The sequence below is a fragment of the Cutaneotrichosporon oleaginosum genome (assembly GCF_008065305.1).
Source record: "Cutaneotrichosporon oleaginosum strain ATCC 20508 chromosome Unknown ATCC20508_contig01, whole genome shotgun sequence".
In the NCBI taxonomy this organism is placed as follows: domain Eukaryota; kingdom Fungi; phylum Basidiomycota; class Tremellomycetes; order Trichosporonales; family Trichosporonaceae; genus Cutaneotrichosporon; species Cutaneotrichosporon oleaginosum.
Genome location: NW_027072170.1, coordinates 526,224 through 541,592, shown reverse-complemented (window position 1 = coordinate 541,592; position 15,369 = coordinate 526,224). Strand labels below are relative to the sequence as shown.

The window sequence follows — 15,369 nt, the reverse complement described above, 5'->3', positions numbered from 1 at the left end:
AATCTGTGCCTCTCGATCTGCTCGCTCTCGTCTCTTTCGTCTCTTGGTCTCTTCTCATCTGTCTCTTCTACTCTTTTGCTCTTTACCTCTCTCTCTCGTCTTTTCTCTTGTCCTCTCGTCGTCATCTCCTCCCTCCATCCTCCCCTCGGACTTTATCCCCCCTCTCAACTCCTCCTCCACCCCTCGCCCCCCAACTCCTCCCTTCCACCATGCTCGGATTGTCACGCTCCACCACCCTCGCCCTCGTCCTTCTCGCCCTCGGCGTAGTCGCCCAGGACACTGGCACGGGCTCCACCGACACGGGCGCTTCTGGCGACACCGGCAACACTGGCGACACCACCACCACCACCGCCACTGACGGTTCGATGGGCGATGGCACGGGTGTGTCCGCGTCTCCCGCCGCTTCAGCCGTCGGCTCTGCGCCGGCCGCCTCTTCCGCTGCCGGCCCCGCTGCCAGCGTTTCCGGCGCCGGCGCCATGCCAAGCGGCACAACGGGCAACGGTACGGTGGGAAGCGACACGGACATTCCAGGAGGCAATACCAAATGGAACAAGACGTGGTTCTACATGCCTGACCGCAGAAGAGACGGCTACTGTGAGTGCTTGCGGCTTGGAACCGATGGTGTGAGCTTCTTGGCATACGAAGGGCGATGCTGGGCGCTGTGCATCACCGTGTGCCGCATGCGCTGCATACTACACACGCATTTTGCATATTGGCGGATGGGGCGAATCCAGGAGTGCTGCGCTCACGGGACCGCCCGTGCAGCGTCCATTCGCCCCACTCGCTCTCATTCCAGGACAGTCGAGTGCGAGTGCGGCAGCCTTCTTCATCTCTGGTCTTTCTTTACAACAACAATGCTGACTCTTGCGCAGGGGTCAACGGCCTCGCTAACGTAGCTGCGTGGAAGCCTGTCCCCGACCCAGCCGACATCATTCTCGTCAACAGCGCCAATGCCGGCTTTGCTCAGCAGGTCGTGTACAAGGACAGTGAGTGACCATGCCCCATGTCGAGAATGCACCTCGCCGTCACCGACCGACGCTCCGGTGTCCGACACACTCGAAATCGCACCGCCTTTCGCTTCATGCCTTCGTTACTTTCTCATTCTCCCCTCCTTTTCTCGCCGTCGCCGCCATGTGCTAACTCCAGTCCCCGGTGGTGTGCAGAACGTCAACGTCACCATCAACGACATCCCCGTCGGCTCGGGCTACGTGATTTGGCTGGTCGAGGCCGGCACTACGAGTGAGTTCCTACATTGCCAAGAGGGCAGCGACGCATTGCAGACAGCTAGTGGGCTGGCAAAATGGGGATGGCTGGGCGGCAACATCGCCGTGCCTTGCCAACCCGCCGACCAAAAAGGCTTGGCATAGTTCATCTTTATGCCGCCCTCCTCTCCTCCCACCCAGCACCCTCGGCTTTCCCATCCATCGGCATGCATCCGTGGGATACCTCGAGCCCGAGCTAATCTCCAGTCAAGCTCGGCCAGTCCTATGGTTTCTCGATCAAGCCCGCGGGCACGGAGCAGGGCAGTACGGCAACGACACCGTTCGCCGTCCCGTCCTTCAACCCGAACCCGAACGGCGAGGCGAATGGTGCAGGCGGTTCGGCAGCCACCAACGGCGCCATTGTCGCCGCAGCAGGCATGATCGCGCCCAGCTTGATCGGCATTGGCGCCGGCGCCCTCTTTGGCTTCTACGCGGCGATGTCAGCGATGTAATCGTCGTTGGACTCTCCGGTCTCGGTCTCAGTTGTCACCCCCGCGGCCTCGCCTCCTCTTGGCCCTCTCTCGCCCTCTTCTCACACACAATCATCCTTTCACCCCGCACAGTCTCGCACTCTCTGATATACGCGTCAGCCCCCCAACCTCGGCAAGCCGCCCAGGTTGGCTTAATCCGCGCGCCGACCCAGCGTGACATTGGTCGGGCGCGCCACGCGGTGCCATGTACGCATGCTCGCACACTCCTCACTTCCCTTTACGGCTCATCCTTAGAGGCTTTGTCGGCTCGGCTATGGACTCTGCATCTCCTGGTCATTGTAGTAATGTAGCGACGATGAGGACATGGGTGTGAGTGGAGGGATTTGTGAGTCTGGATGGATCCTGTAAGCTGGATACGAGGTGATGGTGCCTGCTGCTTACTGCACTCGCAGAGCGTCCGGAGCGCCTGGACGGTGCATGGACGGCATGGAGTGGGCTGCCGGCCTCGACCCCGCGCGGGCCGCGAGGCAATGTCGTAAGACGCGCCGGAAACGTTCCAGTCCCCTCTCGGAATCCCCTTTTGGGTGCGCGTCTCGATCTTGATCAAACACGCCGGCTTCGCATTGCATGTCGCGTGTTGCAGCTCGCGGCTAGCTAGTACGAGTAGTGTGGACAGGGACGCGGCCACGCGCATGCGCGCAACGCCCACGTCCTGGGCCGATGAGTTTGGTGCTGCGCTGGAGCGCTCGCTTGACGAAGAAAGCAATTCTCGTTGCACGCCTCGACGCGTCCTCGCTCGGACCTCGCGAACACAGCGCCCATTCGTTCTACTGTATACTCCGCGTTGACACGACCAAGCAGCATATGTACATGCAAGCAACTGCTCAACACGTCAACAGGCCAACAGGATGCAGGATGTACTGTACCCTCTGGGGTATACTGTAGGTCCCAACTGGCGTGACATGTTCCCCCTCGTCTCCCCTCCGTCCTGTGAGCTGTACCTGTCACCCCACTACCCGCTCTTGATCTCTCTTGATCTCTTTCTCTTTCTCTCTCGTTCTCATCATCTCTCTCTGCTCTCGGCGCGTTCATGTCGACTCCATAATCTCATTCGCGCGCAAACTTCCTCCCACTCCGCCCCTGTTTCTCCACTCCCCGCCTCCACCTCCGCACCTCGGCACCTCGACGCCATGCCCTTCAAGTGGCTCAAGCGCCGCCGCAACACGCTCGCGGCGGACACACCAGCACCCTCACTCCCTCCGCCCCTTCCAAGTCCACGGCACTCGCACTTTGCCGCACAGCAGCGCGGTGCTTCGAGCGCGACATACGCGCACCCCTCAACGCCAAGTACGGGCAGCACGCCGAGTGAGGCCCCGAAGATCCGTGCGTTTTCTATCGCTCCATCTCACCTTCACCCACTCCTCATCTCCATCCACCCGGTCTCCACCCCTCCCCCTACTTACACTAGGCCGCCGCAAGTCGTTCTTCCAGACCATTGGCCTCGCAAAGGACAAGGACAAGGAGCGCAAGCGCGCCAGCTCGTTTTCCGCCCCGCCTCCGCGCTTCGACAGAGACGCGCCCCCCGTACCCCCACTACCCAACGGCGCGACGCCTATCGCGTCCCAGTTCGCGCCGCCGCAGCGTCTCGAGCCCGCTCCTCCACGCAAGCGCAAGAGCCTCATCCCGCGCAAGGCGCCGCCCAGCGCATGGGCCGGCGACGCCACCCCCGCGGGGGCGCCCCCTCCCGTCCCGCCCATCCCGGCCGCCGCGAAGCCCAACCCACCAGCGCCCCTCCCACGAACAGGGCCGCTCGGCGCCGTCCAGTTGGACGATATACGTGGCGGCGAGCTGCCCGATAGTCCGCCATTGCAGCTGGGCGCGGGGCAGTTTAGCGCGCTCGACGCGCTCGACCGCCTGGACGCGATTGGGACGCTCGACCTGGGATCCAGCCTCACTCAGCCCCAGCAGATCTCGCGCGTACCACCATCGTCGTTCGCTTCGGGCGCAGCGAGCAAGCGCAACAGCATCCCTGCGCTCGATAAGCCGCTACCCTCACCTGGCATCGCGCCGCCAGCGACCAGCAAGCGCGCATCGCTTGATCCTCGTGCGAGCTCCGGCGCAGGCTTCCCACAAATCGACCGATCAGTGCTCTCGCCCGGCATGTCACTCAGCGCGGATATCCCTGCGCTCCCAGTGAAGGGGACGCGCAAGAGCGTGACTCCGGAGACGTTCGCCCCGAAGAGCGCCAGTATCCGCACCGCGTCCTCCAGCTCGGCGGATACGCGCGCCACATCCGTGCAGTCGAGCTACCGCAAGCCGCCGCCGAGCAATGTAGAGATCGTGCCGCTGCCAGATATCCTGAACCGCCCAACGGCGGGCTACGCTGCGCCAGCCGGTGTGGACAGTGCCGTCTCGGCACAGGAGGGCGTAGAGGCGCCCAAGCCGCCCGCAAAAGTCGCGAAGGGCGCAAAGGACATGGAGGACGCGCCCAAGCCGCCCGCGAAAGACACAGTGAACGCGCCGACACCTGTCCCATCACGCGACCCAGAGCTTCCTCCTATCATGGGCGGGCCGGAGAAGATCCAGGCCACGTTTGGCAGTGCGGGACAACAAGCTGTCGAGTCTAAGGAGAAGCCTCAGACGTCACGCGCAGCCGAGTCGCAGTCCGGCCCAGATGCGCGAGCACCTCAAATTCCGCCGATCATGGGCGGGCCGGCCAAGATCCAGGCTGTGTGGGAGAGCAGTCACACCTATCGGGAGGAGAAGGCTCGGGAGGAGGCGAAAGCAAGGGAGGAGACGAGGACTAAGGAGGAGACGAGGGCTAAGGAGGAGACAAGGGCTAAGGAGGAGACGAGGGCTAAGGAGGAGACGAAACAGGAAGCGGAGACGTCAAAGCAGGGCGACACCCAGGCCGAGAGCAAGCCCGAAGAGTCCAAAACGCAGGAAACGACCGACGACACAACTTCCTCCGACGACAAGCGAGCGGCCGTCGACACAACACCTGTTGCCACGGGCGAAACCGAGGAGATGGCAGACGATGTTTCGGAAGCGGCGTCCGATGTCCAACCCATCACGACTGAGGGGCTCGGCCGCGCACGTCTTACCTCAACATCGACGTGGGGCGCATCAACAGAGCAACTAGTGGACCGCGCACCATCGGAGCCGCGGATGAGCTTTGACGCGCCGCGGCCCGTTAGCGCATTCGTCGACCGGCCGATGTCAGGCTACGATGGACAGTTCTTGGGCACGCCGCCCAGACTACCTAGCACGCAGACGTTCGGTAATCTGCCGGGCACAACGACATTCGGCGCTCTGCCGCGTCCAACGAGCATAGCCGTGCCCGTTGAGGAAGACGAGGACGAGCCGCCGCGCACACTCGGAGCCGTGGCGGAGAGTGAAACAGCGCAGGAAGCAGCCCACGCCAGCGTCCCCGCCGACGAAATGGCTCCCACACCCTCCCCGCTCCCCGTGACGCCGCCCCGCCTACCCGCCATTCTCCCACCTTCACCTGGCGTGCCAGAGCTGTATACGCCGGACGCGACGCCGCCCTCGCAAAACATCCACACACCCGCGCCTGACCACCCCGAGCCATTCAAACCTACCCGCTCCGTCTCGACACCGAGCAAGCCGCAGCTCGTGCGCTCGCTCACGCGCCCCGAGTCGCCGCACGAGCGCGAGGTTCAGCGCATGCCCTCGCTCGGCAACCTGCGCCCGCAGCGCGCCGTGACGGCGCCCGTGCGGGGCGCCGACGAGCCGTCGCTGGACGATTTCATGACGTTGTTCCGCCAGGTCCAGAAGCGCGGGCAAGGCGTGGGCATCCGCGCGGCGGCGGCGGCGGCTGAGGGGCGCGAGCTGAAGGAGCGGCGGCCGTACGGGATCGGGTTGGGACAGCCGACGACGAGCTAAGCGGGAGTAGAGTGAGGGCTCTGAGCGAGAGAGGAGTCCCGGAGTTGAGCGGAGAGTGACAAAGCAGAGAGATAGTGTTCGATTGCAGCGCTGAGCGCTTGTATACATTGCATCTATGATGGCCGTGGCGCACGCGCGGCCAGCGCACTGACTGGGGCATGGGTGCGGGGCTACGATGGGGCACCGAGGATCTCGCGTATGTATCGCGTATCTGCTTGTATGCACTCGACGCCGTCTACAAAGAGCAATGGCACCGGCCTCGGGCATCGGGGGGACATCGCATGGGCATCGCGTATCGCCGTGTATGCAGCCGGGCGACTCGACGGCGCCTCGTTCTGGCATGCCACGAAGCCGTGATCCAAAATTAGCAAGGCGCTCCTACTGCAAATCTCGAGCGTCGCGTATCTCAGTCTCGCGAGAGGACTCGCCTGCCCGACGCTCTGGCAGAGCGCGGGCGCCACGCACCTGGGATTGCTGATCTCGCATCAGCATCGCGTATCACGATCACACCACCACCGTCCCTCCAGATCTCGCGTTCGCGTATCTGGTCAGCTGGTCGACGCTCTACATGCTTGTGAGCGTGAGTGGTGAGCCGTGAGCGGAGATGCCGCGCTGAGTAACATCGGCGGAGTAGACGCACGGGCGAGGCGCGCGGCCCGGATTCTCCGGCCATCGGGTTGATAAAGATAAACGGATTTTTGCCGAGGCACCGCTCCATCACGCCGCTCCTCCATCGCAAGCATCCGTGGCTCATATCAAGCCTCCACTCAGCGCATAGCCCGTCACCCATGCCCCGCACATCATGACACCCGAGACGCCCGCGGACTCAGACTTGCAGTACATCCGCTCGCTGTCCCCGCGGCTACGGACGAGCGAGGACTCGGCGCTTGCCGAGGTGCTGGAGCACCCCGCCGCTCACCCCCCCGAGCCCGCGGAACCAGCAGAGAAGACGAATTCTGAGAGTGTAGACGCGGCACCCTCCCTACTCGGCCCACCCCCCGACGGCGGGCTGCGTGCATGGCTCGTAGTCATCGGCTCGGCGTTCGCCATCTTCTGCGTCCTCGGCCTCGTCACGGGCGCAGGCCAGTTCCAGGCATACTACCTCGCACACCAGCTGAAGGGGTACTCGCCGTCGACGGTCGCGTGGCTCGCGAGCATCCAAATCACGCTGACGTTCGGCGGTGCCGTCGTCTCGGGCGCGCTGTTTGATGCGTACTCTGCCCAGCCGCTGGTCATGCTCAGTACGTTGGGACAGTTCGGGTCGTTGGTTGCTCTGGCTTGTGAGTAATCTATGTTAATTACTCTAAACCAGTCTCGACGCGCTACGTCCACTTTCTCCTCTCGCACGCGGCCTTCGGCGTCTCCGCCGCCATCGTGTACTCGCCCGCGACGGGCATCGCGGCACACTGGTTCCTCCGGCGCCGCGGCACCGCCGTCGCGGTCATCATGTCGGGCGCTGGCGCCGGCGGCGTCGTCTACCCGATCCTCATTAAGAACCTAACTGACCGTTTCGGTGAGCCTGAGTGCGAACTGTCTAACCCCAGCATGGCGCGACGCCATCCTGATCCTCGCCGGCATCCACTTCGCGCTCATGCTCCCCGGGTGCTTGTTCATGAAGAAGCGCCTGCCAAACCGGCCGCCGGTGCCGCTCCGCGCCCTCGCACGCCCATGGAAAGACTTCCGCTACTGCTTCCTGATCGTGGGCCAGTCGCTGACCTCGCTCGCGTAAGCCCCCCTTATTTCGCCCTAACCCCAGCGTCTTCTCCCCGTACTTCAACGCAGCGCTGTACGCGCGCGCGAACAACGCGTCGCCCACCGTCGTAGGCTACGCCGTCGCGATCCTGCAAGCGGGCAACTTTGTGGGCCGCATGGCGTCGGGCCCGCTCGCCGACGCGCTCGGCACATGGCGCGTCTTCGTCGCCTTCGCCCTCCTCTCCGCCGTCACGCTGTTCGCGTTCTTCGTCGCGCCCATGGGCACGGCGGGCACCGTCGCCGGCCTCGCGATATACGGCGCCGTAAGCGGCGGGCACGTCACCCTCATCCCCGCTGTCACGGCGAGCATTTCGCCGGCGCACGAAATCGGCATGCGCCTCGGCTTGCTCTGGACCGTGCTTGCGGCGAGCATGCTCGTCGGCCCCGTTATTAGCGGCGAGCTCGTGGCCGCCGGCGGCGGGCTGTATAAGTGGGCTGGGCTGTGGAATGCGCTGCAGTTCTGTCTCTCGTCCGCCGTGCTCAGCGTGCCGGGCATCGTCATGTGGCGGCGGCGGCGGAGGGGCGAGGCATAGTTGCACATGTCGGCATTTGTACCATATTCTGCATCCAATCGAGAGGATTTGACGTGCACCCGACCCCGAAAGTCGATGAAAATTAACGCTTGCCACTGCAACGATATTTCTGCAATGCATGCCTCCGGAATTGTGCTCACAACCTACAAACCCATTGTATTCTGACAAATATCTCCCTCCATCTCCCCGCACCGCTTACGAGTTGTCCGCACAGCTGAACGGCGTGCTGACCGCGCCCACGCGGTACGAGTCGATAATGCTCTTGACGCCGGCCACAGTGCCTGAGATCTGCACGAATGTGCCAAACACAATGAGGAAGACGTTGAGGGCGACGAGCAGCCAGTACCCGACGCTCGGGTTGGTCTTGCGGCGCGCCCAGTTGTCGTGCAGCCACATGGCGCCGTTGATCTGCATGCACATGACTGACGTCAGCACCTCCGTGTCTATAGTTGCACTCACAAGTTCCGAACAGCGCGCCGAGGAGGACGACGAGCGAGCCGAAGAATGGGATCGACATGGCGAGGATGAAGCCGACAGTGGTCACGAAGCCGGTGCATCCGAGCCATGTGGCCCAGTGGATACGGGTGTGGTGCGTGAGGTGGTGCGAGCCGCGGAGGATGCGCACGAAAATGAGCTTGGCGCCGAGGTGCGCGTACAAGATGACACTGGCGAAGAGGCCGGGGAGCGCGATGCCGTACGTCACCTTCTTGAGGAAGAGGCCGGCGCTCCCAAGCGCCGGCGAGGCAAGGTACTGCCCGCAGAAGTAGTACACGACGACGCCGATGGTGATGTACGTGCTGATGACGATGGACTGGCACGTGAAGAGGGAGCGGTTGAACTGGCGCGGGTCGCGCATCTCGCTGATCACCGAGAAGAACATGGGCGTGCCGCAGTATCCGACTGGCATTAGCATGCCACATTCCGCAATAAAACGAGAACGCACAGATAGCCGTGGAAATCGCCGCGATCCCGTCGAAGAACGTCGCGTCCTTGAACGCGCTGATTTTCTTGTCCCACGGCCCGGTGAGCGGCGCATCCGCCGGCCGGTCTTGCACGCCGACGGCGACGGTGAGCGTGACGATCGCGCCCATGATGCTGATGAAGCCGACCCAGCTGACGAGCGAGATGCGGTTAAGTGTCTGGATCGATGCGACGGCGAAGCACACGACCGCGCCGAGCACGACCCACGCGACGGTGCACGTCGCGTGCGCCGTGACGGCGTTGAACGCGATCGCGATAGGAATCAGGCCGGCACCCACGATCGCGATCATGAATGCTGCGTACATGAACGTGGCAATTTCGCGGCCCACCTTGCCGGCGAGCACGAAGCCAACGTCGCTGAGCGAGTAGACTTCCGGGTGGGCGCGCTTGAACAGGCCTACGGTGTAGTCACTCCATGTTGTGAGGAGGCCGATGCCGAGGATCACGAGGGTGCCGGGGACGCCGCCGACGGCGCTCAGCGCCGTCGGCATCGCGAGGACACCGAGCGCGATCTGGCACTTGAGCAGCACGACAGCGGCTTTCGCCCTGGTGTCAGAAAGTGGGGGAAGTGGCGGTGGCGACTCGTGGTGGCGCGACCGTGTGCCTCGAGATCTCGAGAGTGCCTTGTGGCCGGCGACAAACTCACCATCCCATCGACGTGTACTGAACGTCGCCGTCGCCCTGGTCGCCGAACACGGCGTCGCTGGTCACACCCTCGACATATACGGCGGGGCCCTTCTCGTTGTCTGTGTCGTTCATGTTGGGAGGCTCAAGTGCACTCTTTTGCCAGCAAGGAGTTTACATACGATGCGCCTCTCCACCGTCTACCCCTTCACTTCACCCCATCACTAAGACTCGGCTCGGCCCTGCTCTTGCGGTGCCACTGATAAGAGGCGAGTTTAGCGCGCTGCCCACCTACCGGACCGGAGAGGCTGACGCGGGCGGGTGGCTTATCGCCAACGCGCGCCTGCCTGCGCCATTGTCTGTGCATGCGGCGTACATCTCAACGTTCCGCGGGAGCGTCGGCGGATGCGTTGGGCGGGAGGTAGTGTGTTGGGTCTGGCCCATCTCGATCAGGAGCGCTGTCAGAGCGGGGATCTCGGTCTCGCTTCTCTCGCCACTGCAGCACTCCAGTCACATGAGGCTTGCAATCGGTATCTATCTGCAGTGTAGAGGCGTTATGGGGAGAGGGTCGATGTGCCGGAGACGCGTGGTTGGCCACTGAAAAAAAAAAAGAACGAAGAGAATGGCAAGGCAATTAGACGGCTGACGATAAGCGGTGGATGTGCCTAACCTCGATTCTCGACGGCTGTAATCCAGATATCTTCGGCGGGGATCCCGGGGTTGGCTCTCGTGGGCAGTGCTTACATCCGCCGTAGATGGTCGTTAGTCACATTTGGTGGAAGCGATGGAGTGCCCGATAGCGAGATGGGCGCGGAGAGGCGAAGTTGCCGACTTCATCCCTAGACCTGGCTTCGGACATGCACCCCGGCTGCGCGGGCTGCAGTTCCACGGCCAGACGCAGTTGAGATGCAGGGGTGAGTTTATCAGATCAGCAACTGATCAGCAACTCTGGAGGTGCACGAGGGTGAATATATATTATAACAGGCTCAGCAACAGATGGTAAGAGATGACAAAAGAACACGCGTGGTCAATGCCAAGATCGCGACCGTGCCCTGATACAAGAATAGGACCCGCCAGGAATGCAAGGCACGCTTCCCTGCCTGTCAGAGGTCAGTTTGCGTGACCTGAAACTCGACTCCGTCAGCGCTCAGCTTTCCAGCACAGCTTTGAACAAGACAGACTACATATAGTAGTGTCCATTGGGGCTAACAGTGCGTGATATGCTTAGAAGAAGGCGAGGAAAGCGCCAGCAACGAGAGCGAAGACCGAGGGGACGGCCTTGCCGGCTCCCGAGTTGGTGGCAGCCGGGGTCGAAGCACTGGCGCTGGCAGCCGACTTGGAAGGGGTCTGCGAGCCAGACGACGCGGCAGACGAGCCTGATGCGACAGACGAGCCAGAAGCAACCGCCGACGACGCAGTGCTCGAGCTGGGCGGGGCGAGGGTGGCCGAGTCGACGGCCTGGGTCGCCGAGACCGAGACGGTGGCCACGCCGTTCTCGACGGTAAAGTAGTTGGCGGCGACAAGCTCGAGACCAGCCGCGGTCGCGTACTCGGACACCTGGAACGGGATCACGTCATTGATGGGAGCGGCGAAGCCCTCGGGGGCCTTGAACTCAGTGGGCTCGCGGTAGAGGAGCAGGACGTAACGGTGCGCGCCCGAGCCCTCGGCGGGGCCGGGGCCGGCGTACGAGCGGATGTCGGTCGCAGCCGAGTAGTCGGGGGTCGCGGTGCCATTGCCGCTGAGGGTCACACCGTTCGTCAGCCAGTGGAGGTTCTGGCCCTCAGTCCAGCCGACAATGTTGGTGTCGACGAGGAGAAGCGAGTACTTGCCCTGTCATGTTAGCAAGAGATTGTCTAAGGAAGGTGCAACGCGCAAGGACTCACAGTCGAGTTGAACGAGTCGCCGCCGTCGACGGTGAGCTCGGGGCGGGTGCCTGCGGTGGCCTGCGTGACGGGCTTGCCAATGGCAACCTCGGAGCCACCAAAGGACGCGTCGAGCACCGCCTCGGGGGCGAAGGCGGGGAAAACGGTGGCGAGACCAGCGTCTGTCGTCAGCGAGGTGGGAGAGGATGCTGGACCCCAGGCAACGTACTCTCAAAGTTGGCAGCGACGTAGGCGAGGTCGGTGGTGGTGGCGGCCGAGACGGCGGAGGCGAGGAGGAAGAGAGGGAGCATGTCTAACGAGTGTGATGGGGAGGGAGTGAGAGCGCGGTGTGAGGGAGCAAGATGGATAGAGAGAGAGAGAGAGAGAGAGGCGAAGAATCAAGGTGAGGAGGAGTCGAGGAGGACACGATGCGAGCAGTGCCGAACCAAGTTGGACTGCAAGGAGAGCGTCTGGGCCATTCAGGGGGAGATGCAACGCGGTCCATGCCCCACCCCAGACGCCTCTTCACGTCCCTTTGTCGCGTCCTCTGCCCCTGGACTGGACGCGTCAAGATCCATTGCTCAACTGCTCAGACTGTGCTGCAGGCATCAGTGTTCGAAGGCTCGTGTGCCGTGGACTGCATGTATTTGAGCCTTGTTAGTTGGTGGGTCGACGACGGTTGAGGACGGCGCGTGTGATCTCTCGATCACAGGGATGCTACGGTGGATAATTCATCCCGAGATTTCGAGATTTCGCATGCACGGACAGCATGCGGCGAGTGGCACAAGGCCTCCATGTTGTCACGAGACGGAGATCGGAGAGTCGAGAAGGGGGCGGGGGCCGGAGGGACGCGCAGCACGTAAACGCTGGTTACAGCAACGCACGAGAGCTCGAAATAAGCTTCCCACGCATGCACACGAGTGCCGCTGCGGAAAAGACGGAAGACAGGGACTTTATAAAGCAAAACTTGCAAAAGAGTTAGGAAATGCTCTCTGTCGGAGAATTGAACTCCGGTCTCCCGCGGTCACTGCTAATGACAAGCGAGCATACTAGCCACTATACGAACAGAGATGGCGATTTCTGATGCTGGCCAACCGCCGCTGATATAAAAGCGTCAACTTCCCTGCCTAATGCGCTGTGGTCGTGCATTCTCCACTTGCGACTGGTGCACGACCTAGAGCGCTGCAACGTTCACTGATGATGAGCTCAACTACCGCCTTTCCTTCATTGTATCATTCTCGCCTGGTACCGGCGCAGTTGTGCTGCGCTGACCCGGCTCAAGTCACCAGAGAAGCAGGACACCTCCGCCTTAGCTTCGCACACACCCACAGTCGGCCCGAGTTGCACACCCGTTGCACATGGGTGGCTCCCAACCCGGAACTGCAGTTACGATAGGTGAGAAGGCGCAGGGCACTGCGCGAGAACAAGAGCTTGACAAGCCCAGACCCAAACACCGGTAAGGACCATAGCCCAGTTGTCACCAGCCCAGCCAGTCATGATGCACAAACATTAACTCAGTATTGTGGCTGAGACCCGTACTGAACGAGCAGTCCATGTTTTGGCACGCGAGGAACCGCCGGCCCGACCCACAGACGCGTCACAACCTTAATGACCGTGACGGCATTCCTCATCTATGTCAACACGGCGGAGGCACTTGAGCTACCAGCGACCTATAACCCTCCTCCTCTCCCCACTGATCCCCTCGTCGTCGCAATGCTCCACCTCCTCGCTCTCCTCCTCCTGACCTTTGCAGCGGCGCGCCGCATCCACCCCGCCAACAACACGTCGTGGTGCATCCACGCGCTGGCGGTCACGCCACGCAGTGGCACACAGCTCGGCGTCGAGCGGTGTACCGGCAGCTTTGGGCAGGAGTGGAACTTCTTCGGCTCGTCCAGCATCCTCCAGCTGCGCGGGACGAACCTCTGCGCTGCGCCAGCGGCGAAGTACAACGGCGCGCTCGTGTATCTCCGCGAGTGCCCGTACGACCGCTCACAGTGGGGCGAGATCACGTGGCACCCTGCTGGCGGGTTGCGGCTGAGCTACGAGAACACAAGTGAGTGGCGGGCTGGTCGGGGCCCGTGCGCCAGCGCATGAGGAGTCGCTTGCTGACAACAGACTTCTGCCTCGACAACAAGGACGGGCGCCTCGGCATACATAACCCCGTGCAGGTACGTTTGACGCCGAGTGTGCTGACTCAGATCTGGGACTGTTACGAGGGCGGCACCCCGCAGACTTGGGGATTCACGGGAGTGAACGGCCCCACCCCGCCATGGCAGCAGTAGGCGTCCTCAGAAATCAATAAGTCAGAAGAGCGGCTGGCTGGCCCAGCTGTATGTTTGCATTGCATGAATCACAAGTGAAATGGGGTCTGGGACCAGCACAACACCCGCAGGCATGTTGTGGACCGAATTGCATCCTCACGCAGCGGTTGGACACACAGCTCGACGCGACGCGACAAAGTGATCATAGGGAATGGTTGAGGGCGTTCTGAGCCAGGAGCCGTTGTCAGCGGTTCGTGTCCGCCGCGGCGCTCGACGAGGTGGCCAGCTCGCGTTAACTTGTCGAGGCTTAAGACAATGACATGCCCTTTCGCGTCGGCATTGAGGATTGTCACTTCACCGCCACACCTAACTCTCTCAATCTTCATCTTTTGTCCCAAGTGCTCATCTATCATGCTCGACCGCGTCCACTCCTTCTACACTCGCACCTCGTCCCCCACCGACCGGCCGGGCTGCTGAACGAGCTGGCGGTGTATTTTGCGGCGCGCCATCTCACCCCCTCACACCCGCCTTCCTGCCCCCAACCCCTTCCTTCCGCGTGCCACGGCCCTCGCAGAGCCGTCGAAATGACTAAAAGAGAGCCGTGCTTGCCTGTGTCTCGTTCTTTCCCATCGCTCCCATTTCTGACATTGTTCTTGTTATCTCCCAGCGCTCTCCACACTCTCGGAGCCCTCGCACACATCTCGCCCTTTGTCTTTTCCTCCTCCACATCATTCTCGACATCGCCACCCACCTGTGCACCCACAATGATCACCATCTGTCCAACGGCTTTTCCCCACATCTGGGATAATATCCTCTCCTGCGCAGACATCCTTTCCGCGATAGGCCTCCGCGCAGCCTGCCGCCGTTTCCGAGAGGAGGTCGACGACCGTCTATTCCCCGCAGTGGTCATCACAGCGGTTCCCCGCCACGGCAAAGTGGACAAATCGATCTTCGTCTCCCGCCCCAAGCCGTATACGCCCTACGGTCTCCAGTTGCGCGCCATGTGGGGCGGAGCGTTGGTGACCATAGGCCCAGTGATGCCCTGGCCGGGGAAACACACTGAGAACAAGGGGAAACATGATGGGCGCCGCACCCGCCCAAACGGCAAGGGGGGACACAATACGCAGCGAAATGCCACGCTGCGCAACGGCAAACTGCGCAAGAACCTGCCCGCAAAGCGGCCGCGACGAGTCCCACCCCACCTGGATGGGGAGCACCTCGTCCCCGCTTGGCCGAGGCTCGTAGCCCGCGCGACAAAGAAACTCAGCGTCGTCGTCGGCAGTCCCCATGCAACGAGCATCGTAGGGTGTCCGACGTCGACGCGTCTCGTGCTCCACCAGCCCATATATGACTGGACAATCACCTACCCCACGTTGAGGCTCTCCGGTAAACGTGCGCGCGAGGTCGTTATCGTCTATCCCGAACACTCAACGACGTCGTCCGCGATCGACAGCCCTATTGTTCTTCGAGGCAACGCCCAGGGTCGCCCCAAGTTCACCCTCACCGTCGTGGCGGATGAACCCCAGGCGATCCGCTTCGTTGCCGCGGGCACGAATGTGCCTCTGCCCCGCGATTTGTTCCAATTCCGAACTCGTGAAGAGCACAAACTACTCCTCAGCAAAAAGCAGTGGCAGCTGGAGATGGACATTAGCGAGTACATGTAGTTGCAGTGCATGCGCTCGGCAGCGGTAAGCGGCCGTTAGTCGATGTGAGGTCTGACAGTCCACCAACATGCTCCGCGGGACCACGCGGTCGAC

The 15,369-nt window shown here is 62.3% G+C and overlaps 7 protein-coding genes across 7 annotated transcripts; 5 read left to right on the top strand and 2 right to left on the bottom strand.

The window, feature by feature from the left end:
* Window positions 1-209: 209 nt before the first annotated feature.
* Window positions 210-1,714, top strand: COLE_00229 (uncharacterized protein; the record flags this gene model as incomplete). The annotated part of the gene is made up of 4 exons (XM_018423576.2): window positions 210-594; window positions 873-986; window positions 1,147-1,239; window positions 1,470-1,714. 4 exons carry the CDS (start codon window positions 210-212, stop codon window positions 1,712-1,714), a joined length of 837 nt encoding a protein of 278 aa, XP_018277777.1.
* A 1,169-nt stretch (window positions 1,715-2,883) lies between these two features.
* On the top strand, window positions 2,884-5,599 carry COLE_00228 (uncharacterized protein; the record flags this gene model as incomplete). The annotated part of the gene is made up of 2 exons (XM_018426773.2): window positions 2,884-3,076; window positions 3,162-5,599. 2 exons carry the CDS (start codon window positions 2,884-2,886, stop codon window positions 5,597-5,599), a joined length of 2,631 nt encoding a protein of 876 aa, XP_018277776.1.
* An 802-nt stretch (window positions 5,600-6,401) lies between these two features.
* On the top strand, window positions 6,402-7,884 carry COLE_00227 (uncharacterized protein; the record flags this gene model as incomplete). Its single annotated transcript, XM_018426772.2, has 4 exons — window positions 6,402-6,879; window positions 6,912-7,112; window positions 7,144-7,324; window positions 7,356-7,884. The coding sequence occupies 4 exons, from the start codon at window positions 6,402-6,404 to the stop codon at window positions 7,882-7,884; spliced, it is 1,389 nt and encodes a 462-aa protein (XP_018277775.1).
* Window positions 7,885-8,079: 195 nt separating this feature from the next.
* COLE_00226 (uncharacterized protein) lies at window positions 8,080-9,519 on the bottom strand (the record flags this gene model as incomplete). The annotated part of the gene is made up of 4 exons (XM_065626066.1): window positions 8,080-8,306; window positions 8,344-8,784; window positions 8,828-9,411; window positions 9,512-9,519. 4 exons carry the CDS (start codon window positions 9,517-9,519, stop codon window positions 8,080-8,082), a joined length of 1,260 nt encoding a protein of 419 aa, XP_065482560.1.
* A 1,194-nt stretch (window positions 9,520-10,713) lies between these two features.
* COLE_00225 (uncharacterized protein) lies at window positions 10,714-11,662 on the bottom strand (the record flags this gene model as incomplete). The annotated part of the gene is made up of 3 exons (XM_018425458.1): window positions 10,714-11,319; window positions 11,373-11,533; window positions 11,581-11,662. 3 exons carry the CDS (start codon window positions 11,660-11,662, stop codon window positions 10,714-10,716), a joined length of 849 nt encoding a protein of 282 aa, XP_018277773.1.
* A 1,402-nt stretch (window positions 11,663-13,064) lies between these two features.
* On the top strand, window positions 13,065-13,633 carry COLE_00224 (uncharacterized protein; the record flags this gene model as incomplete). The annotated part of the gene is made up of 3 exons (XM_018426037.2): window positions 13,065-13,404; window positions 13,467-13,519; window positions 13,550-13,633. 3 exons carry the CDS (start codon window positions 13,065-13,067, stop codon window positions 13,631-13,633), a joined length of 477 nt encoding a protein of 158 aa, XP_018277772.1.
* A 743-nt stretch (window positions 13,634-14,376) lies between these two features.
* COLE_00223 (uncharacterized protein) lies at window positions 14,377-15,276 on the top strand (the record flags this gene model as incomplete). The annotated part of the gene is made up of 1 exon (XM_018425457.1): window positions 14,377-15,276. One exon carries the CDS (start codon window positions 14,377-14,379, stop codon window positions 15,274-15,276), a length of 900 nt encoding a protein of 299 aa, XP_018277771.1.
* Between the last annotated feature and the right edge of the window lie 93 nt (window positions 15,277-15,369).